This window comes from Lissotriton helveticus, chromosome 1_1 (genome assembly GCF_964261635.1).
Source record: "Lissotriton helveticus chromosome 1_1, aLisHel1.1, whole genome shotgun sequence".
In the NCBI taxonomy this organism is placed as follows: Eukaryota; Metazoa; Chordata; class Amphibia; order Caudata; family Salamandridae; genus Lissotriton; species Lissotriton helveticus.
In genome coordinates, this window is record NC_136057.1 from 125821483 (window position 1) to 125848178 (window position 26696).

The following is a 26696-nucleotide window of genomic DNA, read 5'->3' on the forward strand; positions in this document are numbered from 1 at the left end:
TTTAATAAGACCATCATTTTATCTCAAACCTCTGTTTTAAACTGTATTTTGATGAATTTTACTTTCTCTTTTAATATTGGATACTTACTGTAAAGGATATTTGTTATGGTTTTAATTAACTAAACAATACAGTTTACTACTACTACTGACCTATGGAGGGTCCTGGGGTGAGATGTCCATTATTTGGGCAATCTCAGAATGCACTTAACAGTCCGGCAAGGAAAGAGGTGGTCATAATATTAATTTCCTATTATCTTGCTCTCATCTGAATCCCTACACGATTTGGTGCTGTTACAATCGCCCAGAGGACCCTACTCTAGCTCCTGCTCAACCAGCACTGTCAGCCTTTTGCCTTTATTTCTTTGCTCCAAAACCGGAGGTGAGTTTTGTGGTCCTCTTCCTGAGTGCTCTCATTCTGTTAGTTTTTATCAAATTTTGTATTTATATTTTCGCATTCAAAAATTTGTAATGTATCAAACGAAGTTAAAAAGGTGATGTGTCAAGAAGGAAGCCATTCTGTGTAACTTTTGAAGAGTTGAAGCAATAGCCATGCAAGTAGAAAATGATGAATTGAGGGTAGGTGGCAGGATCTAAATGATGAGTTGCCAATGTTGATGTGCAGTCTCTCTTCCTCTTCCAATGCCTTTACAATGCCAAAATTCATGGCTCGACACTACAATAGATCAGCTCCTTCCTCTTTTGATGCACTGAAGTAGTCAGCTTTGCCCAACACCTCTATCCCTTCTTTAAAGCACTCCTCAAGTGACCTTTCGGAGCCCTACACTGTTTATCATCTACATAACCTCCTGTCATGCAGCACCCTTCGCTATGATAGATTCAACATCATATCCTACGCAGACAACACTCAGCTCACCCTCTCCTTTTCAGAAGTTACTTCCACTACCCAAGCAAACTTTGACGACTGCATGCAACAACCTCCGCTTCGTGGGTTTTAGGGAGGAAATTGAGGGAACCGACATGGTGACCTTTTTATATACCTGGTTGCAGAAGACCTTCTCGAAGACACAATTCTCGAACTGCTTTGTGATTGAAAGGGCGCACAGGGCGCTAATGGTGAAACCACCGGAGGGAGCGCGAACGCGACCAGTCATAGCCCGTTTTCTTAACTTTGCAGACAGAGACCAGATCTTGAGAGAAGCTAGAAAGATGGGGGAGATCCGCCTGGAAAACACCAACATAATGATCTTCCCGGACTATAGCCAGGAGGTGCAGAAGCAGCGGCGCTCCTTTGACGCAGTAAAGAGAAAGCTGAGGGACTTAAATATTCAATATATGTTGTTGTTCCCAGCTAAACTGAAAGTACTCTACAAGGACCGGGCGCACTTCTTCACTCATCCGGACGACGCATGGCAATGGCTGGAGGAACGCCCCCCAACCCAGAGATCGGAGGCCGGAGTCGCAGATGCGGTTCTCCGAAGGACATCACCTGGATTTCAATGGGAGGGGCCGAAGACACAGAGAACGAAGAGACCGAGAAACAGGAGAAGAATGCAGACGACGCCATACCCTGGTCCTTCTGGAACGGGTCAATGGAGAAGGAGCTCGGACTCACCCAGGGGAAGGGGCGCGCGGGGATCCACATTCAGCTGCCTAGGGAGAAGGGCCCGCTCGGAAGGAGAGGAATAAACAGAGGGCCGCTCCTCGGGGGGCGAGGAAGAGGACGGAGTGGAATCCCAGCACCCCCTGGTGGCGGCTATCTGGGACTTGGAACAGGACGCATCGGGCCAGGCGGTAGACCCGAGAACAGACTCACAAGATTCCCATTCCTAAACGGTGGTGGATATGGACATTGGAGGTTCCAGCTCACAGGCCTGGAGCACGCAAGTTGACTCATTCCACCCCCCCTTACCTTTTTGGCGTTTTGTTGTATTGTGTTTGTTATATTGTATAGTATTGACTCTACTAGGTCGAACAGGCAGGGAAAGGTTGCATGTTCCTAGATTGGACTGAGAGCCTAGGTTGAGGGGGGTTACGCGGGAGGGCGACAGACCTTCTTTACCGACGGTCCTGATTCTCTAGATGATGGGATTGAAGGGAGGGAGAGGTGGGGAGGGGGAGGGTGGGAGGAGTTGGGACAGTTCTGACAACAGTTTACGGGGTGGGTTTAGCAGAGGGGGGAGGGTATGGGAGTTGGGGGGAGTTGGGGGGTCGGGGACTGACAGCATGGGAGACGCATTCACTTGTCGAGCAAGCACGCGCACAACACAACACATTCCACCACGAAAAGTAAGATGCCACCGGATGTTCTTTAGCGTGCCGGGCTGGGAGCACACGCACACCACACGGCGAACACCAGCGCAAGACATAAGAGGTCGTCTACTAGTATTCCAACACTATGATTATGGGGAACCCGGATAGAGAAACTGTGCACAGGGGAGGCATTAAGGTGATGACTTGGAATGTAAACGGCCTAGGCTGTAAGATCAAACGGGGCTTGGTCAACAACTATGTCAAAAGGTCTGGGGCGGACGTGATACTCCTTCAGGAAACGCACTTGCAGGGCACTAAATGCGCCTTCCTGGCAAGGGGTCAGTATAAAGTCCTGGCTCACGCGGGGTTTCCTCGGGCTCCAGAGGGGTTGCAATACTGATAAAAAAACATCCACCCATGAGAGTGGCGCAGGTCTGGACTGACCCACAGGGCACCTACGTGGGAGTACGCAGGATGTGGGGGAGGAGAGAATACACGTTTATCTCCGCCTACGCTCCGCCCAAATTGCAGGCGGGTACGCTGAAGGGAGTGTCGGACATTATCCTTAACACATCAGACACGATTCAACTTCTTGGGGGGGATTTCAACGATGTGATGAACCCGACGGTTGATAGGACAGGTGAACGGGATAGACCCCAGGTCATGACTCCACTAGCCAAAACCATGACAGCGCTTGGCCTTCTGGACGTGTGGCGATGGCTGCATCCGGATGCTAGGGCGTTCTCCTTCTTTTCCGGAGCGCACAAAGTCTACTCCCGCCTGGATTATATTTTCATGGCACGGCAGGCGTTACAGATGTCGGATTCGGCAGAATACTGTGCCCGAGGGATGTCTGACCACTCGCCGTTGTTACTAGAGGTAGGCAGGAGGAGAAGGGACGGACCTAGAATTCTTAGGCTCTCGGCTTGGGACCTACAAAATCCGGAAATCCTGAAGGGACTGCGAGCCGATGTTAGGGTATACCTGGCGGACAACGTGGAGTCAGTGGACTCTAAGGTTGTCCTCTGGGAAGCGCTTAAAGTGGTGCTCCGAGACAGGGCACACTGTAGATTGGCAGAGGCTAGGAAAAAGGGCCAAGCAGAGATCCAGGCCCTGGAGACACAGGTATTATTGCTGGAGGCTGAACACCTAAGAACCAAGGACCCAGGAAACTAAGACACCTCGCTGATATGCAAGCCCAGTACAGACAATTAGTGACGCTTGCGACGAGTCATATCGGGACTGGTCCATATGGACCAGACAGGGTTCTTCCCGGAAAGGGCGACTAGGTATAATCTCCGCAGGACGCACAACTGGCTCCAAGAAGTGGAAGGCAGAACGGAGCCACATTGGTTTCTGTCTCTAGACGCAGAAAAAGCGTTTGATGCCGTCCATTGGCCCTTCTTGGAGGGAGTACTGGAACACATGGGATTTGGACCCAAGTACCGACGCAAAATTGGTTTACTTTATTCAGGCCCTAGCGCCCGAGTCAGGGTAAACGGAACAATGTCAAAGGCTTTTCCTATACAAAGGGGAACCCAACACAGTTGCCCCCTGTCGCCCCTACTGTTTGCCTTATCCATCGAGGTAATGGCCTGCGCGGTTCGACAAAATGAAAGGATGACGGGGTTGCAGACGGCTGGAATGCCGGAAACCGGTCCTCGGAAGCTTGTTTCCGGTCCAGGGAAGACATGGCTTGGCAGTTCGGGCTGGACTGTTCCCATGAGGCACAGGGTCAGACTGATTTGCATATAGCCATGTCTGAACTGGGGTGGCAGAGTGGGCTAAAGAATGGTGATGGATTAAACCCAGATCTTTTGACTGGGTGTGAGTGTTTGATTGATTCAGATGCTCCGTCCATCACCACCCCCTTTTGTACCGCTTTTAGCCGCCATAAGTGTGGCAGGGTATGCTCAGACGTGAGTCCCTTGCTCACTTTGCCACTGGATTCAAGCAAGCCGGGCTGAAGACGGCTGGAATGCCGGAAACTGGTCCTCGGAGGCTTGTTTCCGGTCCAGGGAAGACATGGCTTGGCAGTTCGGGCTGGACTGTTCCCATGAGGCACAGGGTCAGACTGATTTGCATATAGCCATGTCTGAACTGGGGTGGAAGAGTGGGCTAAAGAACGGTGATGGATTAAACCCAGATCTTTTGACTGGGTGTGAGTGTTTGATTGATTCAGATGCTCCGTCCATCACCACCCCCTTTTGTACCGCTTTTGGCCGCCATAAGTGTGGCAGGGTATGCTCAGACGTGAATCCATTGCTCACTTTGCCACTGGATTCAAGCAAGCCGGGCTGAAGACGGCTGGAATGCCGGAAACTGGTCCTCGGAAGCTTGTTTCCGGTCCAGGGAAGACATGGCTTGGCAGTTCGGGCTGGACTGTTCCCATGAGGCACAGGGTCAGACTGATTTGCATATAGCCATGTCTGAACTGGGGTGGAAGAGTGGGCTAAAGAACGGTGATGGATTAAACCCAGATCTTTTGACTGAGTGTGAGTGTTTGATTGATTCAGATGCTCCGTCCATCACCATCCCCTTTTGTACCGCTTTTGGCCGCCATAAGTGTGGCAGGGTATGCTCAGACGTGAGTCCCTTGCTCACTTTGCCACTGGATTCAAGCAAGCCGGGCTGAAGACGGCTGGAATGCCGGAAACCGGTCCTCGGAAGCTTGTTTCCGGTCCAGGGAAGACATGGCTTGGCAGTTCGGGCTGGACTGTTCCCATGAGGCACAGGGTCAGACTGATTTGCATATAGCCATGTCTGAACTGGGGTGGCAGAGTGGGCTAAAGAACGGTGATGGATTAAACCCAGATCTTTTCACTGGGTGTGAGTGTTTGATTGATTAATAATAATAATAATAATAATCCACATTTGTAAAGCGCACAATCACCCGTAAGGGTCTCTAGGCGCTGGGGGCCGTCGGGAAGATTAAGCAAGCTATTGCCCAGAGTCACATGGTGCTGGGCTAACCTGCCGCCGGAGCCGGGGATCGAACCCTGATCCCCAGATTCCAGCGTCAGTCGCCCTGGCCGCGGCGCCACACCTCTCCCACTCAGATGCTCCGTCCATCACCACCCCCTTTTGTACCACTTTTGGCCGCCATAAGTGTGGCAGGGTATGCTCAGACGTGAGTCCCTTGCTCACTTTGCCACTGGATTCAAGCAAGCCGGGCTGAAGACGGCTGGAATGCCGGAAACCGGTCCTCGGAAGCTTGTTTCCGGTCCAGGGAAGACATGGCTTGGCAGTTCGGGCTGGACTGTTCCCATGAGGCACAGGGTCAGACTGATTTGCATATAGCCATGTCTGAACTGGGGTGGCAGAGTGGGCTAAAGAACGGTGATGGATTAAACCCAGATATTTTGACTGGGTGTAAGTGTTTGATTGATTCAGATGCTCTGTCCATCACCACCCCCTTTTGTACCACTTTTGGCCGCCATAAGTGTGGCAGGGTATGCTCAGACGTGAGTCCCTTGCTCACTTTGCCACTGGATTCAAGCAAGCCGGGGCTGAAGACGGCTGGAATGCCGGAAACCGGTTCTCGGAAGCTTGTTTCCGGTCCAGGGAAGAAATGGCTTGGCAGTTTGGGCTTGACTGTTCCCATGAGGCACAGGGTCAGACTGATTTGCATATAGCCATGTCTGAACTGGGGTGGCAGAGTGGGCTAAAGAACGTGATGGATTAAACCCAGATCTTTTGACTGGGTGTGAGTGTTTGATTGATTCAGATGCTCCGTCCATCACCACCCCCTTTTGTACCGGGGTTTCAGGTGGGACAGGCAGAGGTGCAGGAGGAGAAAGGTTTTGTATTTAGGGATATTCATTACGACAGACAGAGACGTTTCATACGAATGCAATATTAACTGTGTTATAAGTAACTTTAAAACCGACGCATGCAGATGGCAATCGCTCCCCTTGACAATTCTCGGAAGGACAGCTATGTTCAAAATGATCTCGCTCCCGAGATTCTTATACGCATTCCAAAATGAATACTTCCGGTGAAAACCAAGACCTTCCGAGATGTTCATGCGGAGTTGAGGTCCTATTTATGGTTGGGAAAGCAACCTAGAGTAGCGCTGGCGACCCTACAGAGACACCAGTATGATGGAGGGATCTCTCTTCCGGACCTATAAGCCTATTATTGGGCGGAACATCTCGCCCCCATTAATGAAGGAGTGCATGCACCTGCCACACACCCCACTTATGCATTAGAAAGACACACCATGGGCGCGCACACCTGCCTTCACTACATATACGAAGGGAAGGGTCAGACCAGACTGTTGCCGGCTACTAAAATCACATTGGGGCCGTTGAAAAGGGCATCGAAGGTTACAGGGTGGGTGCACAGACCTACGAAACAGACACCGCTGTGGGACTGCTCCTGGCTCAAAGAACTCATCAAGCTGAGAGGGTTCCAGGGTTGGGACGACATAGGTATCTCCAGTTTAGGGGATGTAGTCAAGAGCGGGACACTGAAGTCATTTCCTTCACTGCAGGCAGAATTTGGGTTACACCGCTCCCAGTTTTTTAAATACATACAATTGAGGCATGCATGGTGGGCGGAACGGACACTACGAGAGGCAATTCCTGAATACGCTCCACTGGAGGGCCGCTTGCTACAGGAAAGGATCCCTGAAAAGGCCGTATCCCTGACATATAAGACTATTATGAATAATAAGCCGAACAGGTTGGAGGGCCTTCGGGCCACATGGGAGCGAGAAGTAGGGGAGATGGATGACGTAGACTGGGGTGTGGTACTGATGCACCATAGGGAAGTAGCAATTAAATCACGTCTCCGTCTAATACAGTTTAAGATCCTGCACAGGGCATACTTTGATAGAATGCGGCTCTTTAAAATGGGGAGAGTGCCCGACCCTAGCTGTTTGCGCTGCGGACACGACAGCGGAGATTTCTTGCATATACTGTGGTCATGCCCACACATTCAGGCCTACTGGGGCGAGGTCACCAACGAACTGGGTGAGGTACTGGCGGTAGACATTCCATTGGACCCGAAACTCATTCTCCTGGGAATGACCAACGACGAGGACCTGGCTCGTCCATTGCTGATATTCTTAGTTCTAGCCCTGGTAGTAGCCAAAAGGGACATAGCCAGAAAATGGGGGGCGTCAGATGTACCCCAGCTAGGGGAATGGAGGAGGGGCATGGACATCTATATGGCGGCCGAAAGGGTCCCATACAAAGCAGGAGGGTGCCCGAAGAAGTTCCGTAGAGTGTGGGGTAAATGGAGACATTATCATGGCCTAGATGGAGGACTCTGAGGAGACCCGAATGTGTATAAGTTTGCCTGCCATGAAGGGAAATGTTGTTCAGGATCAAGAGAATGTGCCTAAAAGAACTGGTGAACTGCAATGGATGGGCATCTGAACTATGATACTGGGGTATTGGACCTTGCAGGAAGTGGGGGGGAGGTGGTGTGGGGGGCGCGGGGATATTGCTTGATGGTGACATGCTTGTTATGGGTTTTTTTTCCTTGCTGCAAAACAATAAAAATGTTTAAAAAAAAAAAAGCTTTCTCCTACATTGTCCCAACAGCCTGGAACAAACCCCCATACCGCATCAGAGCCACCGGCTTCGTCTTTGAATTCCACAGGCAATCACATTAGGCATTCTGTATATGGGTCACAAGAGGTGAAAAAACCTACATATCTTAGATGGATATTTGGGCATACATACACTAGTTGAGGCCATGATGCTGGAATCATTGTGCAATCCCATGTTAAGAGAATGCCTATCTTAAGCTAGCACTAGTCAATCTGAATGCAGCTGCTGTTTTGTCGGACTCTTGATGTAGTTATTTGGCATCTGAAAATACCAGTATTTCTGTTTGGAGACACTATTACAGATTCTGTAGGATCACAAAGCTGCAATTGGGGTTATTTAGATTTAATTTGGAAATTAAATAAGCTTTTGGGAACTCCTTTTATTTTTCTTCAGATGGACAGAGAGACATTTAAATTCAGCAACAACAGCACCTTCGGAAATACATTTGACCTTGGTGCTACCGTAAATTAAATCATTATAGTGCAACAATTTAGACCTATATTGATTCTCTCTTGTTCTCCTCTCAGCCGTTCGCTCAGCCAGGATATAAGTTGATCCTAAATGGCACCCTCTGCCTCTTTTCACTGCGCTGTGAAAGGCGACTGTGAATCCATGTTTCAGTGGGCATAATATGCACTTGCTAGAAATCCATAACAATGTGATTGAGCGATGGTGGTGGGAAGTATCAGTGATCAAGGTATTGCAATACATATGGAGATTCACCGCCCTGAAGCGCAGGATAACAATGAGCAAAAGACTGGACCCTACCCTGCATTATTCACATGAATGCAGCAGATCTCATGTTCGACTTCAAGACCCACTGAAAACAAATCAATTGAATCACCATTTAAAAGTTCATTTATTTATATAAATAAAAACAACAAGTGGCAGGCAATCATACTGTAGTGATAACTTTATCATTGTTTCAGGTTTTCAAGAAAGCAAGGGCCACTTTATAAGGCAATGGAAAAAATCCGATGAAGGGGCATCGTTTATCTTAAATAATTCCAAAAAACAAAAAAAACTACATAAATATGTGGTAACAGAATAAATGTCCAGTCCTTACATCAGTACATGTATATAATGTTTTCTTTAAAAAAAAATTATCTGTACTTTATATCTGAGAGATGTTTGAACATCAGCCTTCAATGTAAAATTCTGAAGATACACTTGGGATTGAAACTGGGTTATCGATTTCAGATTCCAACATGCTCGATAAGTTCCCATTTCAGATAAAACATTTTATTTATCCTGTATGTATTTTAAGGTGATTTGTAAGATCTGACCTTCGAGTAAAGTTTTTCTCACACTTTGTACAATGAAATGGTTTCACACCTGCATGTGTCCTTTTGTGCTCAAGAAGACCCAACCTTCGAGCAAATGTTTTCTCACACTCATTGCAGTGAAATGGTCTTGCTCCTGTGTGTATTCTTTGATGCTCTATAAGATTTATCTTTTGAGTAAAGGTCTTTTCACATTCAGTACAGTGAAAGGGCTTAACTCCGGTGTGTACCCTTAAGTGAACTACAAGAGTTGACTTTCGAGTAAAGCTTTTCTCACACTCTGTGCACTGATGTAGCTTCTCTCCTAAGTGTATTCGTTCATGAGAAAGAAGAGTTGACTTATGGGTAAAGCTTTTTTCACAAACATTGCAGTGATATGGTCTCAGCCCTGTGTGTATTATTTGATGACGTAGGAAATTAGATTTTTGTGTAAAACTTTTGTCACACTTGGTGCAGTGAAAGGACTTCAAACCTGTGTGTATTCGTTGGTGCTCAAGAAGACTTGCCTTACTAATAAATCCCTTCTCACACTGGGTGCATAGAAAAGATCTCATTCCTGTGTGTAGTTTTTGGTGCTGATGAAGATTTGACTTTTGAGAAAAAGCTTTGTCACACTCAGTGCATTGAAAAGGCCTTGCACCTGTGTGTGTTCTTTGGTGATTTAGAAGACGTGACTTACGAGCAAAGCTCTTGTCACACTCGGAGCAGTGAAAAGGCCTCACTCCGGTGTGTCTTCTTTCATGCTCTCGTAGATATGACTTTGTAGTAAAGCTCTTTCCACACTCAGTGCAGGGGAAAGGTCTTAGCCCTGTGTGGATTCTCTGATGTACCTCAAGAACTTCATTACTAATACATTTCTTATCACACTCGCTACAGGTAAAAGGCCTCACAGTTGAGTGTATTTTTCGGTGATGACAAAGAGTTGCCAGATGAGTAAATCTTTTATCACACTCATTGCATTGGAAAGGTCTCACACCTTCGTGGATTCTACGATGCCCTACAAGATCTTCCTTTTTGAAAAAACTCTTCTCGCACTCAGTGCACGGAAACAATCTTTGCTTTTTGTGGATTGGATGATGTTTTTTTAAGGTGGACTGGTGAGTAAAGTTCACCTTGCATTCAGAGCATGTATAGGACTCTTTCTCATTCATTTTTCCCGTCTCCAATTGATGTGCTGCAGAATAAAATAAGAAAGGCAAATTTAAAAATGAGAATTTGTTAAATAAAATATAAAAACAGCTGCGAGGCTAAATGTCAAAGCTGAACAGTCGCTGTTAAAGGAAGATGTTGTGGTCTTACTAACATGAAAGTTTCAAACTTTCCATTGATAGACACATGTTGGACAGTCCCAGTGCTATAGATTAGTTCTGCCATTAGGACAATACCAGGATTTTCGGACACACAATGAATGAGGGAATTGGCTGATATTGTGAATCTTGTGACTTGCAAATGCCTGGAAATACAGCCGCAATAAGGCAGCCTGTCAGATTGTCAGGGGCCCCAATCACGGTGTTTGAGGTTGTTAGTCACTGGTGAACTTGACTCCACAAACAGAGCCAAGAACAACACTTTTCACACTTGACTCTCGTGCAACAAGTGTGAGCAGTCCCAGGAGAGAGAGGAAGAGAGAGAGAGAGAAAATGTGACAAGAGCCTAGACCTCAATAGCCAACCATCAGACACAATAAAGAAATGTCCAACTCAGTGGTTGTCTTTTACAGAAAAAGAAATTACCTAAATCCCACAGCAAAGCTAACGCAACACAATGAGAGCATAATACAGTGTTGAAAGTAGTTCCATCTATCAGTGAAGCACTACACCCCCTTTCTTCCTACCACCCCTCCTCTTCCTGGTATGGTCAAGTTTCTGTCTTTAAAGTTCCTAACCCAATTTGGAGTAGGCAATGATTAGGTACTGGTGCAGGCAAGTCAAAGCAATCCCACTTACAAGTAGAGCAATTCAGTTCAATGTCTTGTTCAATCCTTTGTTAAATCACTCTCTCTCTCTTAGCCCTCCCCAGTACTCATGGTGGTCCCCCAAGGATCCACCCTTTCTCCTATCCTCTTCAACCTTTTCTTGGAACCTCTTACTAACATACTTAACTCTATGAATTTTCTCTACCACATGTATGCAGACGACACACAACTCTATCTGAAAATCTCATCCCCGGACAACATCATCTCACTAAATTCTCACGTCGACTCGAAATTGATGAACGGAGAATCATCTCCTGCTCAACGCTTCCAAAACGGAATTCTTGCTCATCTCCCCGCCCAACCACACCCCCAAGATCGATCTCTGGTTACCTCACCTCACGACTCTCAATTGTTCTCTGATCATCATAGATTCAGCCAAATCGCTTGGAGTCTGTGGCCGTGTGAGTATGAGGGAACACAAAAATGGGAAGAATGGTATATTTGATTTGGCTTTTTATTTCACATAATTTGGTGATGTGGACCATGTTGGCTGAATAAAAAAAAAAAAAAACCAAGAAGTCCTCTCCTCGGGGTCTGGGCTGAGACTGTCAGGGTTATCTGGTTCTCTCTTGTCTTTTTTTTTCTCTTGTGGCCGTCGGGTAAAAACTGGAAGCCAAGAGATTCTTAATGAGCAAATTCCTACCATAAGGGGCTTTGATACTCATAAGGTGGCTGTCTCTTGGCTCCCAGCTCCAAGCACAACAGTCACGGTCCATATCGTCTACTTAATACTGTACCTTTTATGTGTTCCATTGTTTACTATTTATCATTGTGTTTTTTTTTCTTTCTCCTCACAATTGCTTTGTATATTTCATTTTGTCTTCTCCACCAACGTATTGTAAAGCGCTCTGATATCCTTCGGGATCTTGTTCACGCTATACAAAACTTTATAAATAAATAAATAAATCTAAATAAGTGGTGGGGCAGTCTTGCCACTTGTGCCAATCTTTGTCCCCGTACGCAGGGCTAGCCCCATGTTGACCTGCTCTTGGTTGCATTGCACTTCAGACTGCAAGGGGCATTGGTTCTTTCTTTGCAATAGCTACAGTGGCAGCACTGGGCATGTCTGTGCGCTGCTCCAATCTTCAATAGCTGTGGCCCTCGTGGCTGGTTGCAGACCAATGATTGTAATTTTTTCTAACATGCGTTGTTGGGTTTTACATCACTTACGTTGTGCAAACAAAAATGTCTTAACTGATAATATGTGGATTACATTGGTTCATCAGGTGCCTTCCAAAGTGCACAGTCAAAATCCCAATGAAATCAACTTTAACGCATCCCTCCGCCCCAGAAGTCGCTTTAAGATTGTAAACATTCTATACCACTAATCAATTCCAGAATAAAAGCTAGGTCTGGGAATTTACTCATAACCTTGGTTTTGGAACTGTGTGGGAGCCAGCCTAGAAGACATTGGCTAGGTGAGCAAGGAACCTTTTCAATAATGCTCACAATCGTTCTTGTGATCCCTTCCCAAAAGGTATGAAGTAAGGGGAAAGACCCGAGAATATGCAAAAGGTCAACTCCTGCCTCTGCGCATCTCGGGCATGTTACGCCGGCCACATTGAAGTATCTGCCGATGCGCTCCCAAGTGAGGTATGTTCTTTGAAGGAAGTAAAAGTTTATATATTTGACTCAGGCATTTCTGGAAACCTTAGGTACTCTATCATGGATCCAGTCCCAGTCCCTTTCAGGTATGGGGATGCCTAAGTCCTCCACCCAGCTCACCCCTACTTGCTCAAATAGCCGGTGCCATTGCCACATGTCGCACTGACATGTGTCTGCCTTAAAAGTGCCCTTAGAAAGAACCATGCATTGGCAGCTCTGGTTTATCTGTGGTTCAGAGGTACCAGTGTTCCAGTGCTTGTGGAACGCCATTGTAACCGCCTGTAGGAAAGTGCCCCTTTTTGCATGGCTACCCCCCACTTTATGCCTGACCCATGATGCATTTGTTATTTGGTGTGCCCTGGGTCCCTGCCAATCAGTTTCCCAGGTCCTTGGTTCTTTCCCACAGCTGTACTTCTGTACTTACAATTTACACATTTCTGATCACAGGTAAGCCAACTGTGGTAAAAATGTACTCAGAGGGCATTTTAGAGATGCCTCCTTAAAAACAACCAGGCCTGGTGTGGTTTCCGAATGGCTGCCCGCCATTTTCCTCAACCAGACAGGTTTCTGGACCCCTGGGTAGAGAGCCTCCACTCCCTGGGTCCAGAAACAACGCCCATCCCGGGCAGAGGCGTCATGCCTCCTCCCCGAGGATGGGCTGGGTCTATGAAGGGTAAGCTTCAACGACCTGCCGCCTTTGTGAGCTGTCCCTGCCTTTTGCTGCCCCCAGCAACTGGCTCCCACTGGTTCTGCCACCCACCTTGGATGGGAGAATAGGCGAGAAAACCAAGCTAGGAAGAGAGGTGTGCCCACCTTTGTCAACCCCACCATTCAGATGGGGGAGACGAGGTGAAGCACACATCTCAGGTCCCTCCATCTTAAAGATGAGGGGACCCAACCAACCAGGAAGCAGCTCATGCCCCCCTCCCACCGGAGGGTGGCATATAGGGGGTGCACCCACCCCACAGGCATGGCTACTTCCATCCGATCACCAAACGTCAGAACGATTTCTTGAAAAACCAGCTTAAGCCGTCAGGGACTTCCCCTTGCTTGAATATTGATTTCTCCAAGAACCCAGCTAGTTTTACAATGAACATCTAGTCCTTAGGGGTTCATTCATGACATTAATTGCCGACTTTACGTCAAACATGGCATTCCTAAACACCTTCAAGGTATAAATATTCCTTCACTTGCAATGGCAAAGCACGGTGGTTCGGAGCAGATCGACAACCTACTTACCCGACGCAGCTAACTACAGCAAGTGCCGAAGGAAGCCGACTCTCCAGTTGACGCACTGATCAAGAAGCTGCCCTCCTCTGCTGAGAAATCCATCTCCAGTGTTTCTGACTCCCTTTGCGGGGTGTTGGGAAATCGAGTCAGAGACAGAGATACCAGACCTCCTGCATTCTAAAGGTATGGAGCTGATTAGAACCTAGAGAAACTTTTGGTAGATTTTTGGCAGAACTAAAACCTATGCTAAACAAACTCTTAGGTCTTTCCTGGTACTAGGCCTAGGTTAGGTACATTGGGGTAGGTGTATTTTAGAAGCACCAGTTGAGTATTTTAGCCTGTGTTATTTATGTTTGTATTTTTATGGCTTAGAAACCATACCATGCTATTACAGTATTATTTCATAATACTATTCTCACTGTACGTATTATACTTTGCATTCCGTCTAACGATTGTAGCAGTTCATATCTCTTGTATGAGAAATAAGACTGTTCAATAAATCCTTTTATTGAAAATGCCTGTCTCACTATTTCTCTGCAAACTCTGTAGAAATGAAGCATGCACGATTGACTAAGTAAAATAGTTAAATATCTATTGTTTCCACGACTCTGAAGATCATTTTCAGTCCTAGGGAAACAAAGTTGTCATGTTTATGCGGTTGTCAGAAACTAATCCCTTCTTGTGAATTCGAAAAAGTGTCTAGTGACCTCTGAGCTAGCTGGCAATCACAATTAAGTTAAGTATATTCGATAGAGACCTACTGACCTAAGTCCTACGTCTAAACTAGAGTATATGTTATTCCAATGCGCAGAGCCTATTGGGAATATAGGAACTACACTACACTTGAAGCAATCATCTTTAAGCAGAACACCTTATCCCTCCGCTCTATCCTACCCACTGACTGGACTCACCACCACCTAATTCTTTTCAATTTCAATGCCATCGAACCAAAGGCCCAACCCCAAAATACCCGGCACAAGTACTGAGCGAGGAACATACACTGAATCTCCCAGGCAGAGTTAGAAGCGTTAGTTAGTTCCCAAATTCCAAGGTGATAATCTCACCGCCCACTACAACAGAAAAACGGGAGAACTACTTGACATAGACGCCCCTTTGAAACTCAAGAAATCATAAGTATTCCTTTCAGATATTGGTTTAACAACGACCTTAACAAAGAGGCAACAACTCCGATTTCCTGAAATAAACTGGAGACAACAACCCTTGTTAACACATCTTGCGATACCGGGAGCTAAACGCATAAAATACAAAAAACATCTTCAGAGAAGAATCCCCCTTCTTCTGAGCCCAACTTGACCGTTCTAGGAACAGACCTAAAGACCTTCTCAACGTCATCAAACAACAAACCTCCTATTTCCCTCAACACTCAATAAATAACTCTACCATGCGCTGCAAAGAGTATGCAACATTCTTCTCTGAAAAAATATCTAACATTTGCAATCTTTCTTGACCCACCCATCTCTCGGTCCTACACCAAAGGTGTCCCCCCTAGCAACGAGTGTCTACCCACGGCCCTACCTCCAACAAATGGTTGTCTCGCCAAACTCACCCTATGCCAGTTGGACTGAATTCGACTATATCCCTTAAGAAGAAGTGCTCCAATTACTCGCTGCATGAAACCAACATCGCACATTTCAGATCCCCTCCCTCCTGAGTGTGGCAAGAATCTCAGTCACATCATATCTCGCCTGTTTGGACCAAAATCATCCAACTCCTCCTTTTCGAGCAGCTCCATGTCAACCTCCCTCAAACTCGGCCAAGTCACCCCCCTCATCAAACAACACAGACGCCGACAAGTCACCCCCCTCATCAAACAACACAGACGCCGACTAGAACAACCTTAACAATTACAGACCTATATTTATTCTCATTTACCTTCAGAAGCAAGTCTCATCAAAGCACAAGAGTGCCTGACAAACTTAGTAGTCCATACGTTGGTACTTTTCAGACTGGATTATTGGACCTCTTTCCTGTCTGGCCTTCCCAGAGAAAATTAGCATCACTGAGAGAAATGCTTCATACAGTTATCCACTTTGTGACATGTCACAAAGTTTTTAAATCACATTTCTTCTATACTTCGCATTCTACAATGGCTTCCAATTGAAGCAACAGACCAATGTAACACTGAATGCATCACCCACAAAGCCCTCCACAACTCCACACCCTCCTACTTGATAGAAAAACTCAAAATCTCTGGATCTGAACAAGGATCGAGAATTCGTCAAGTCCTCCTGCTGGAACAAGCGACATTCAGGCAAGAACGCTTTGTTAAGCTGGCCTTCTCTGCCAGCGCAAAAGGATCTGGAACTCCCTCCCACAACCACCTTGAACAACCACAAGTCTTGCCACAATTATAAACTCAAAATCCTCCTATTTGAGAGACGCTCTGAATAATAAATCTGTGGTCACTTTTCTGCATCCACTTTTCCAATGTATCCAGATATTAACTGTTTGAACTTTCTCCCCTGATGTGATCTGTGGGATTAGTCTATTGCTTATCTGTTATTTTATGGCACATCTAATCTGCATTTTGGTCTTTCTTCTTTAGAAAAGTGCTTCAATGCCCTTCAGCCAAGATTGTACTGTATAAAATCACAAAAATAAACACATTTGGTATAATAAAGAGAAACCAGAAAAAAAAAATGTTTGAAAAGTTTGTGCAAATTTGTCATAAGATTCCAAAATTATTAGCAAAGAAATAATTGCTTTTCAAAAGAAACTCTTATAACCACAAACTACTTGGGAGGGAAAGAAAGAAGAGAGAGAGAGAGTGAGAGAGAAAGAAAGAAAGATAGAAAGACAGAGAAACAGAGAAAGAGTGACAGAGAGAGAGAAGGAGAGAGAGAGACAAAGATAGAGAGAAAGAGAGAAGGATAGAAAGAAAGAGAAACAGAGAAAGAGAGGGAGAGAGAGAGAGAGAGAGAGAGAGAGAGAGAGAGAGAGAGAGAGACCATGGCTTAAGTGAGTTGCAAATAATTTTAAAAAATAAATTAAGATGTTAAAAGCAATTCCAATAATAAACTTCAACGTGACCTTTGTGCTTTTGATCCAAGACTACCAGATAGCGTTAAAGACATCGTGGGGATAGTCAGGAAGCATCAGTGGGAATACATTCCACCAATTCCTTACCATTGGATTTGTGGTTTGTAATTCACATCCGTCCCTCCCGCTGCCCAAACCTTGTTTACTCTATTCTTCCACAAACACGCTTTCTTCAAAAAGGCATTTAATTCTTGTTTTTATCTGGTCACATTTGCTGTGCATTCAAAGACAGAGGTCAAATGTGAAGCTCTCTCTTTGAGAAAGCTTGGTGTTTACTTTTCTTCCTATGACCTCAAAATGAGAGAATGTATGTGACAATTCTGCTGAGTATTCATAAAAGAGGAGAAGGTGTAAGCACACAACAAAAAAACAAGCAGTGGCAAAGCCAATTGGTCTTGCCTTGCGCACCTACTGACTTTGCAAATTACTTTTAGCAGTGTCCCACACCCTCAGTCAAAAAAGAAATATCTTACTGCATGGGTTCCAAAGATTGACACGTAGTTACTGAGGCCTACCCTTTGAATTTCAATCAAATGTGGTGGATATGATTAATGAAAATAGAATGCCGGGTACGGAGAGCTATTACTGTGCCATCAATAAGCTCTTTAGGTGCTGCACCTAAAAATGCTGAAAAGGTGCTATTAGTCTGATAAGAAGCTAGATACAGTTGCTGTCTGTTGCAAGGAATCCCAGCCCACAATCAGAGCATGAGAAGTCTCTCCCCAGTGTGAGTATGTTATTTTTAAAAAGTAGTTTGGCCTCGCCGCCGTACTTTATTTGACTATTTTCCTCAAGATACCACTACAAAAGTGCCCAATAATTTCAAAATCAGCCTACGGGCTTGCCCTCTTTCACGGTATTAGGTGTAAATGCCTGAGATGTCCTGATGGTTTTCTGTTTCAATATGACCACCGCGAAGGTAGCATCGACGGCGCTGGCTTTGCAGGGCATGAAGGTAATCTTTCAGCGATCACACACCTTCTTCACAGCAGGCACCAGGTGTGGGGGTATCCCCGCACTCAGGTGTGTTATTCATTTATTAATTCAGTGTTTTATATAGCGTGAACATGACCCAAGTGGGTATCAGAGTGCTTCACAATTCTATAGCATTTTACTTCTGATATTTGGTTTGATTTGTTCTTTAAAACAAACTACCAAGTATATATATTAAATTTTAAGTGGAAAGCATTTCTACTTTACAAATAATACTTGTCTAAAGATTACTAGAGATCAACTTGCATTACAATAGTATGTGTCCTAAATATTACAACATGTGACATTTTAGAAATACATGTACTAAGAATACCTCATATCATTTAGTACAGTGGATTGTACGTAGCAAACAGAATATATAGCTATTATTCTATACTGCTTTCGGCCCGGAAACGTTGTACAGATGTGGCATGGTCGCGTCATGAAGCTGCTGGTGAAAGCTGCCAGAAGATGCTGCAATGGCATGGTCCTCTGTACATGCCAATGTCCCCTCCACCCCAAGCCGTCCTTCCAGTACCTTAGGTGCCAACTTTACAGTTGACAGTGAAGTTTCTGGTCGGCAGCAGTAGGCATGAGCACTTTAGTTGAAACGGCTGCTACCATTATGCGAAGGGGAGGTGGTGAAAGCAAGAAAATGAAGTAATTTGCTTTTGTAAATAACAAGCAAGGAGAGGCAAGCAGCGATGAGTGAGACGGTGAGGAACTGGCTCTCTTACTTTGAAGTCAGAGAAAGAACAGGCTGTTTAGGGGAAACATCATCTGACATTTGATCTCGGTCTGTGAATGAAAAGCAAATGTGGCGAGATATGAACAAGAATTACAGCTGTTTACAAAAAAGCTTGGAGTGAGTGAAAAAAGTGCGCATATGAAGTGCTCTTAGACAAAGAAAAAAGAAAAAGTGCCTAAAGCAGTTGATAATATGGGACCATTGCAAGGATACAAGTAACGGGATGGTGCTCCGTGGGAGGGAACAATCTACGAAAAGGAGGGACAAGTAGGAAAGATTAGCCATTTGGAAGCAAGGCTGTTTAAAGGAGATTCAAAGAAACAAATAAAAAGCAATGGGTGGGCAGTAAGCCTACAAAGTTAAGCGCTGTTGTGGCAAGACCTAAAAAAAAGAACTGTGCTGATGTTTCAGAATATATCAGAATTAGTAGAAATGAAGCACATTTGTTTTGGATTACTGAAGTGTAGAGAAAAATATTTGAATAAGATTGAAACACATTAATACACTAGGGGATGACATTTGCAAATATTATCATTTATGTGCAGTAAAACCATATTTCGGTGTAAATGTAATGATCATTTCAATTGAAAATGTGTTGTCTGTAATGGCAGTGCGCTACCACACCAAGTATACTCCACACTACGCCACTCAACTCCACACCATTCCACTCCAATCTATGCCACTCACTCCATGAAACAACACTCCACACCCCTCTACTCCACACCCCACTCCACTCCAATCCACCCCACTCCACTCAAAAGTATCCCAATCCATCCCACTTCAATACACCCCATTCCAATCTATCCATTCCCAATTTAACCACCACAATCTACCCCACTCTAACTCAATCTACCCCATCTTACTCCAATCTACCCTAATACACTCAATCTAACCCAATCTACCCTACTCCACCCCAATCTACCGCACTCCACTCAGATTTACCCCACTCTGCTCCAATATACCCCAGTCTACCCCACTCCACTTCAATCTACCTCAACTCTAATCTACTCCAATCTAACTGACTTCACCCCAATCTACCTCACTCTACTTCAGTCCAATTTACCCAACTCCATTTCAATGTATCCAACTGCAATCTATTCAACTCATCTACACTCATACCACAATCTACCCACTCCAAACTACCACAATCTACCCAACTCCAATCTACTGTACTCCACTGTAATCTACCCCACTCAACTCAATCTATCCCTCTCCACTTCATACAATCTACCCCACTCAATCCAATCTACCCCACTCCATCCAAACCACCCTACTACAATCCACCCAATCTACCCCATTCCACTACACCCTAATCTACCCCACAACACTCCACTCCAATCTATCAAATTCAACTCCACCCCACTCTACCCAAACCTACCTCATTCCAGTTGAATCTAATCCACTCCACCCTACTCCAATCTACCCTACCACACTCCATCTCAAATGTACATATCCCAATCTACCCCATTCAATTTACCCTACTCAGATCTACTCCAATCAATTCCACCACACTCTACCCCACCCCAACCCAATCTACCCTACACCACTCTATATAACTCCACTCCATTCTACTCCAGTCCACTGTACCGCAATCCAAACTACCCCAATATACTGCACCCTAATCTACTCAACTCCAGTCTTCCCCACTCTACTCCAATCTACCTAATTCCACCCCACTCTTTCCCAATCTATCCCACTCCAATCCACCCCAATCCATCCTACTCCACCTCAATCTACTCCATTCCACCCAAATCTACCTCAATTCAATCTACCCCACTTGACTCCAATCTACCCCATTCCACTCTAACCCAATCTACCCCCCTTCTATCTACCCTACCCTTGTGCCACTAACTTTTAGCCATGCCGAACAACAGTCACACTGGTGTACATAATGGCTAAAACTCGTTGCCAAAGCCAATAGCTTTCGGATAGGAGACACCTATTTGTTTTGCCAATGCTTGTTTTCAGTGGGGTTTTTTTCATCATATGCACACGCAACAGTTCCCTGCAGCCAACTCCAAGCAGGCACAGGTGTTCAACAGTGCCTGGGCACAGCAGGGGATTCCCTAAAGGGCCTGGCTTATGTTTTTTTAATTTTTATTTTTAAGGGTTCCCGGACACTTTCTTGGGGTTCTCGGACCCTTGCAAACTTGTGTATCCTTATTGGACATCGATAGGGTTTCAGACCGAGCAGCAGGTCTCCGAACATCACAAATGTCTACCAGGGTACAAGGCCAATTACTGTGCCTGCGCAGACACCTGCCTAAGGTTTGCGGACCTCAAGGGTCATGATGTGGAATCCAACCGCTGTTCAAAATTAGCAATTTCTTTCTACATTTTAACATTAGGCAGCCCCTGTGCCCGGGAGAGACAGGATGGCACCACGGCTCTTTATGGCTTCTTTAGTATTTTTACAGGATGCGGGGAACAAGTCTCTTCATCATGTAATGGTTCGAGATGTAGCCAGCCCATCAGGGAGCTTCATGTCCGCAGACCCAACTTTGGGTTTACGTATCCGAAATAGATGGGCAAAAAAGTTCCCTCATCCATTCGGATCCAATATATTTTTACATTTGGGTACACGAGTCCAGATGCACGGACCATTCATGGGCTAAAGATCCAACTAGCTCGATCTGAAATGACTAGTGGCTTAATTTGAGGACCACAAAAAACACTGCATGAAACTAGCCATGCCAATCCCAAATAGTTTTGTGCACATTCATTGGACTGTGCCAAAGTTATTATATGTATATATACAATTATATTACATGGAATTCTGTAATCCCTGTATAAATGGCAGTCTCTAATTTCTTTATAATCAGGAATTTGTGATGCACAAAGTGAGTGATTATGAAGAAGAGACGTCAGAACTCGGCTTTTATAAGTTATTACAGTCGAGTTCTGAGGACACAATGCCTGCTGCCAGCGGCTGATGTGAAAAGAAGGTCAAGTCACGAAGCATAATTGAAGCAGCTGTTTAAAGCAACAAACAGAACTTTGCTTTTATTACTTTTGCTGTATGTTACTAGTTTACTATGAGAAGCAGAGGGAATATGTTTATTAGTTTCCTTAGATAAAGAAAAGGTGGAATCTTTCTGCATGTTTCTACACGTTTCGAGCTACTGCAGCTTTTGGTTTTAAATGGACTTTTATTGAACTGTTTCTAACATCTTTTTGCAACAAATATCTAACAGTTTTTATTTTTACTTTTGCACAAGAGGTTTAAAGTTCATTCTTCATGTTTGCAAGCATGTTAGCTGCTGCATATGTAGGAGCTACGCATCAAGGTTTGTGGGAAAGGCGATAGTGTGAACATGTATTATACGGGATAAAGTACCCTCTGGTGCATATAATAAGATTATTGCAAGTCACCTCAGAGTTCCATAATCTTTGTGTATCTGTGTATCTGTCTATCATGAGGTGGTGTGCACTCCAGGAGAACCCTGGAGTGACAACAACATCCCTGGTGGGCCCTGCTGTTGAGGCCGAATACAGACTAGGATTTTATATCAGGAACTGGAGACAACTGCGTCTTACCCAATGTAACTGTGCAACTAGAAACACAGTTCCCTCTCATGTCTGCTATTCTCAATGAACACCACATCACTTGCATCCGACTATTATGTTTGATTCTGGCCAGTAAATCCTCCCATGACTGGCGCTATTTCCAGTTCCTCAGCCTGGAATGGGGACGAACAAGGACCGACAAGAGCTACTGGCCTATTTGTCTCATGCAGAATCCCATAACCAGGCCTGTTTCTGCACAGGAAGGATGCAGTCCTGTGTGGAACCAGAGGAGGAGAATGCAGGGAAACATCGGTACCCTGTGTACTCGTACTTTGGGGGTCAGTATCGCTAAGTGGGTTCCATCCAAACCATAATCCTCCCCTCAGAGACTTTCTAAAAGTTACATGTGTTAGTATGCACTCCAAGAGTCCATTTATAGTGAAACACATACCTGGGGTAGCTTCAAACAGCAATAAATGTGATTTTGTATTTCCTCTCTCCATTGAGTCTTCATCTGCAGTATTTGTATCCAGTCCTAGGAATGATGGAGGCACAGACTGACCCCGCTCATCAGGACAGAGCAGTTCTGCCTTGCAGTTCTGATGTTGATGCTGTGATTCAGGGTGCAGTGGTTCGAGTATGCTGTTCTGATCTGAACCCTCTGCATCAGTACAGGGAGGTTCTAGCTTGTACTTTTGATCTGAACCATGTGCATCTGCACAGGTCTGTTCTAGCTTGTCGTTCTGGTCTGGTTCCTGTGATTCAGGGCGCATAGATTCTAGCTCGTAGTTCACGTTTGGATCCTGCGCATAAGAATGTTCCTGCTCCAAGCATAGGTGTTGCTGTAGGCACTGGGTTTGTTGTGACCCCAAATCATCAAAGGGCAATAGCCCAGACTCTAAGTGTTCGTCTGATGACATCCCATCAGGTGACATGGCTTGTAGGCTGCGATTCTCCTGAGGTTCTTGGAAATCAAAACACATCAATTCTTCCTCCAAGGGATCATCAGGTCCATTCCCATCTGGTAGCGTGGGTTGTATACGGGGGTTTGGCTGTGGTTCGTGTCCTTCCGGAAACAGTGGGTGTTGGCAGAGGTTCTGTTGCTGGTCCCAGGTATTAGTAGACAATGGTGATGGTTCTTGCTTCAGGGGCTCATCTGGCTCCCACTCTTCTGGGAACGCCGTCTGTACGCTCTGGTCTTGCTGTAGTGTCTGCCCATCAACAAATATTGAGTGAAGACACAGCTTTGCCTCCTGTGATTTGCCTGGAGGATCTGTCTGAGGGCACCGGGATAGAGGACAATCCTGCTGTACTCCATTTCTATCTGGAAACCCAGGTTGCATGCACTGGTCCTGCTGTGGGTGATGTCGATCAGGAAACATTGGCTGTAGACAAAGGTTTGGCTCCTCTGGGCGCACTTGAACATCGGTCGGAGAAGAGAGCGTACACTCCTGCTTTGGTGCATGCCCATCATAACACACTGTCTGAAGACACATGCTCGGTTCCCCTGGCCTGTCCAGTTGAGGTGTTGCAGGAGACCGGCTAACAGCACAATCTCTAATGCTCGCCGAACAGACCATCTCCAAAGACACTGCACCATTATCTAGGGAACCTTGATCCTTTTCTATCCAGATTTTCTTAATCAGCCCAGCGACTCTAGAAGGTACGTCCTCCACAGTATTCATCAAGTTATCCAGTTTGGCTTCCAACTCCTCCAGCATGGATAGAAGGATAATGTGGGGCAGGTTCTCCGAAAGGGTTTCCAGGCCCTGGTCCCTCTGAGCATCATTTCGGGATATTGAAGTTGAGACGTCACGAAGAGGATAAGATGGGACTGTGGCTCTTACCGATTCACATGAACACTGCGCTGTCACTTTCTTTTCTGGAGCCCGTCTTCTGCCCATTCTGGTAAATTGATGTGCAAGTCTCAAGTGTCTGCAGAGGAGAGGAAAGGAGAAAAGACAACACGTTATCACAGGGCAGTTAGGTCAAAATACTCCTGATCAAAGAAAATTGCGAATTTCTAAAATCTGAAAAAAAAAGAATCATTAAAATTTCACAATACCCACAACATAGTTCATATATTATGAAAGGCACGGATTTAAAATGTGTTTCCAACATTACGTCTGTTCCTTGGTCTGCTCAAATAGTACACTGTGCAACCAGAAAAAGCGAATACTGTAACAGCCTTGCAGCAATGAAAGGTTTATAATACCCTGGCAGACAAGACTGCGCTATCATCCTCACTTGCACTGTACACCTCTCTTTTGCAGTATTCAGGTCAGTGACTGAAGCACGCGCCAACATACCAAACCTCTACAGGATCTACAAAACGCTTGTTATGTCATTGCATATATAGAGAGCATGTTCAACCTGGGGTTTCTTGGAACTGAATCAGAAATACATAAAAGAGGAGAAAACGAACCATAACGGGGAAGAATCTAGTCTGAATAGGCTTGTGGGCTGTCAGATTTCTGGATGAAAGGAACTTGTAACAAAGCTGCGTCCACCTGATCTGATCCTCTGTAATTTTGCAATAGCAAGTAAATTCAAGCGAGCAGATCTCTGCTTTTGCACGGGTGTATGCATTTCCACCTGGTTTGCAATGAAGTGAGGGGCTAGACCTCTCACCCCTTTAGGGCTGAGGCAGAGGGTCTCGGAGTGGATTTGTTATTTGAATATAGGTGTGGCGCGTGCCCACCTCTGAAGATGATGTAGTACACAAGCTGCGTCGCTGTGAATTATTTGCAGTCTATGAATGGTGATATTGGGTATTCTTAATAAACTCTGTTGGCATAATGCAATCTAGATAGGACTGCGGCCACCGCTATTGATTTTCTCGTCTAAAGTGGGAGGAGTGGGGTTAGTTTCTAAAGTAGTTTCAGCACAAATCTGCATTTAGATCCTACTGCTCCAGCAGCTGGATCTTGCTAAAATTACTATTGATTATCACTCAGAGGCTTTTAGCTGTGGGTTAGGCTCCGGTAACAATCTAATTTTTGTTGGAGAGTAAAGTTGGCTCCAAACGTTGGTCTTATTCTTTCAAATTTCAATCTCAGTTTGGTCAATATTCAGTTTTAGCTGATTGAACCTCACCAAGTAATCATCAAATTGCTTCATATTTTGAGACTGGAGTGGTGAGGCTGACATTCCATTGATAAGAATTATCTGAGAGCTGGTGTATTTATAAAGCCTGGAACCTCTTGAAGATAGTTCTCTGACCAATAGTTTTTGCAGTTTAGGGGAGCAGAGATATTGGCCTATAATTCCTGGTTATATCCGGGACTTCTCCCTGGTTTTTCAGTAACGTGAGCGCTACAACATTATGAAACGAGCTTGGAGCGACAGCTTGAGCTGCTGAATTGATGAAAACGCTCTGCAGGGGATTGCTCAAGACCTGGCTTTTCGACTAAGACGCAGCACCCTCAGCGCCCAAATATCCTCGCGGTACGCTTTATAAATGCTGATTGATTGATTGATTGTTGAGGTCAGATATTCTATGACTGCTGGAGGGCAAGGGTCAGTTGGTGACCCGAATTTGACCTTAATCATAAATTCATGAAGCCTGTTTATTTCTTCAAACAAGGATAAGGAGAGTAGAGTTATTTTCAAACTCAACTTCAGAATTATTGCTGCTGTATTTGTTTATACTATCTTTAAAGAATGTTTTTGTTAAGTATTTGGATTGTCACAGAATGCCTTGATAGGAGTCAGGGAAGTTCTCATTTCATCTGGGGGCGACTAATCATTCAGGATATCAAAAAACAATTTTCATTTGCTGCTAAGATTTTATTTGCCTATTAAGAGGACTTTGCATGGAACAGGTTTGCCTTTATATTCCACAAGCTCAACTTTAAATGTGATTTTGCTCTCTTCATCATCCCTTTCCCGCCAGTGTCCACGCAATGCAGGTTTCGCCTCCTTTAACTCTGGCTTGTACCAAGGCACTGGTCTGGTGCGGTTTATAACACGCTGTTGGATTTGAGGGGTGTGGGTCACTAGCATGTCTGAGCCACAGAGTGGATTATTGACTTTGGAGAGAATGTCTTCAATTGATGGGAAGAGGGGGGAGGGGTTTGAAAGTGTTGTTAACACTGGCTCTGTATTAATGTATCGCCATGCGTGTATGGTTTCACTTCCTGCTTGTGGATCAAGCTAGAAAAATCTACCGAAATACAAATGCTGATCAAATACTGATTGGACCGTATGCAAGGAAGGATGATTATATTCAGTCAATTCGAATTGTACGCCCAGATCAGATCTAAGGGATTACTTTTTTTGTGATCCGAGCATGTAATGTGTTGGTATAAATTCAACATCAATAATTCAGCATATTCATTACCTTTAGGGACCGAGTTGTCGTCATCAATTCGAAACTTGAAAAAGGAAAGCTGATCTACACCTTCAGTTTGAGTAATTTGTTTCAGAGATGTTTGGATCCGGGGGCGTGGCTTGAGCACCGATGGGAGAGGCAGCGTGAGCAGATAGCTCCGTGCCGGATCCCGGAAAATATCCTGCTAAAATCTCCTGGCACTTGGTGAAAT

General features: G+C 45.2%; 1 protein-coding gene across 2 annotated transcripts in view; it reads right to left on the reverse strand.

The window, feature by feature from the left end:
* Nucleotides 1–8614: 8614 nt before the first annotated feature.
* Nucleotides 8615–26696, reverse strand: part of LOC144767602 (uncharacterized) — a 35246-nt gene continuing 17164 nt past the window's right edge. For both annotated transcript variants that reach the window (XM_078651096.1, XM_078651037.1), the window contains exons 2-3: nt 22604–24087; nt 8615–10229 (exon numbers count right to left, since the gene is read on the reverse strand). In XM_078651096.1, coding sequence (XP_078507222.1) covers nt 9019–10229; nt 22604–24056 — 2664 coding nt within the window. In that variant the 5' untranslated portion in view covers nt 24057–24087 and the 3' untranslated portion in view covers nt 8615–9018. The remainder of the gene's footprint in view (nt 10230–22603; nt 24088–26696) is intronic.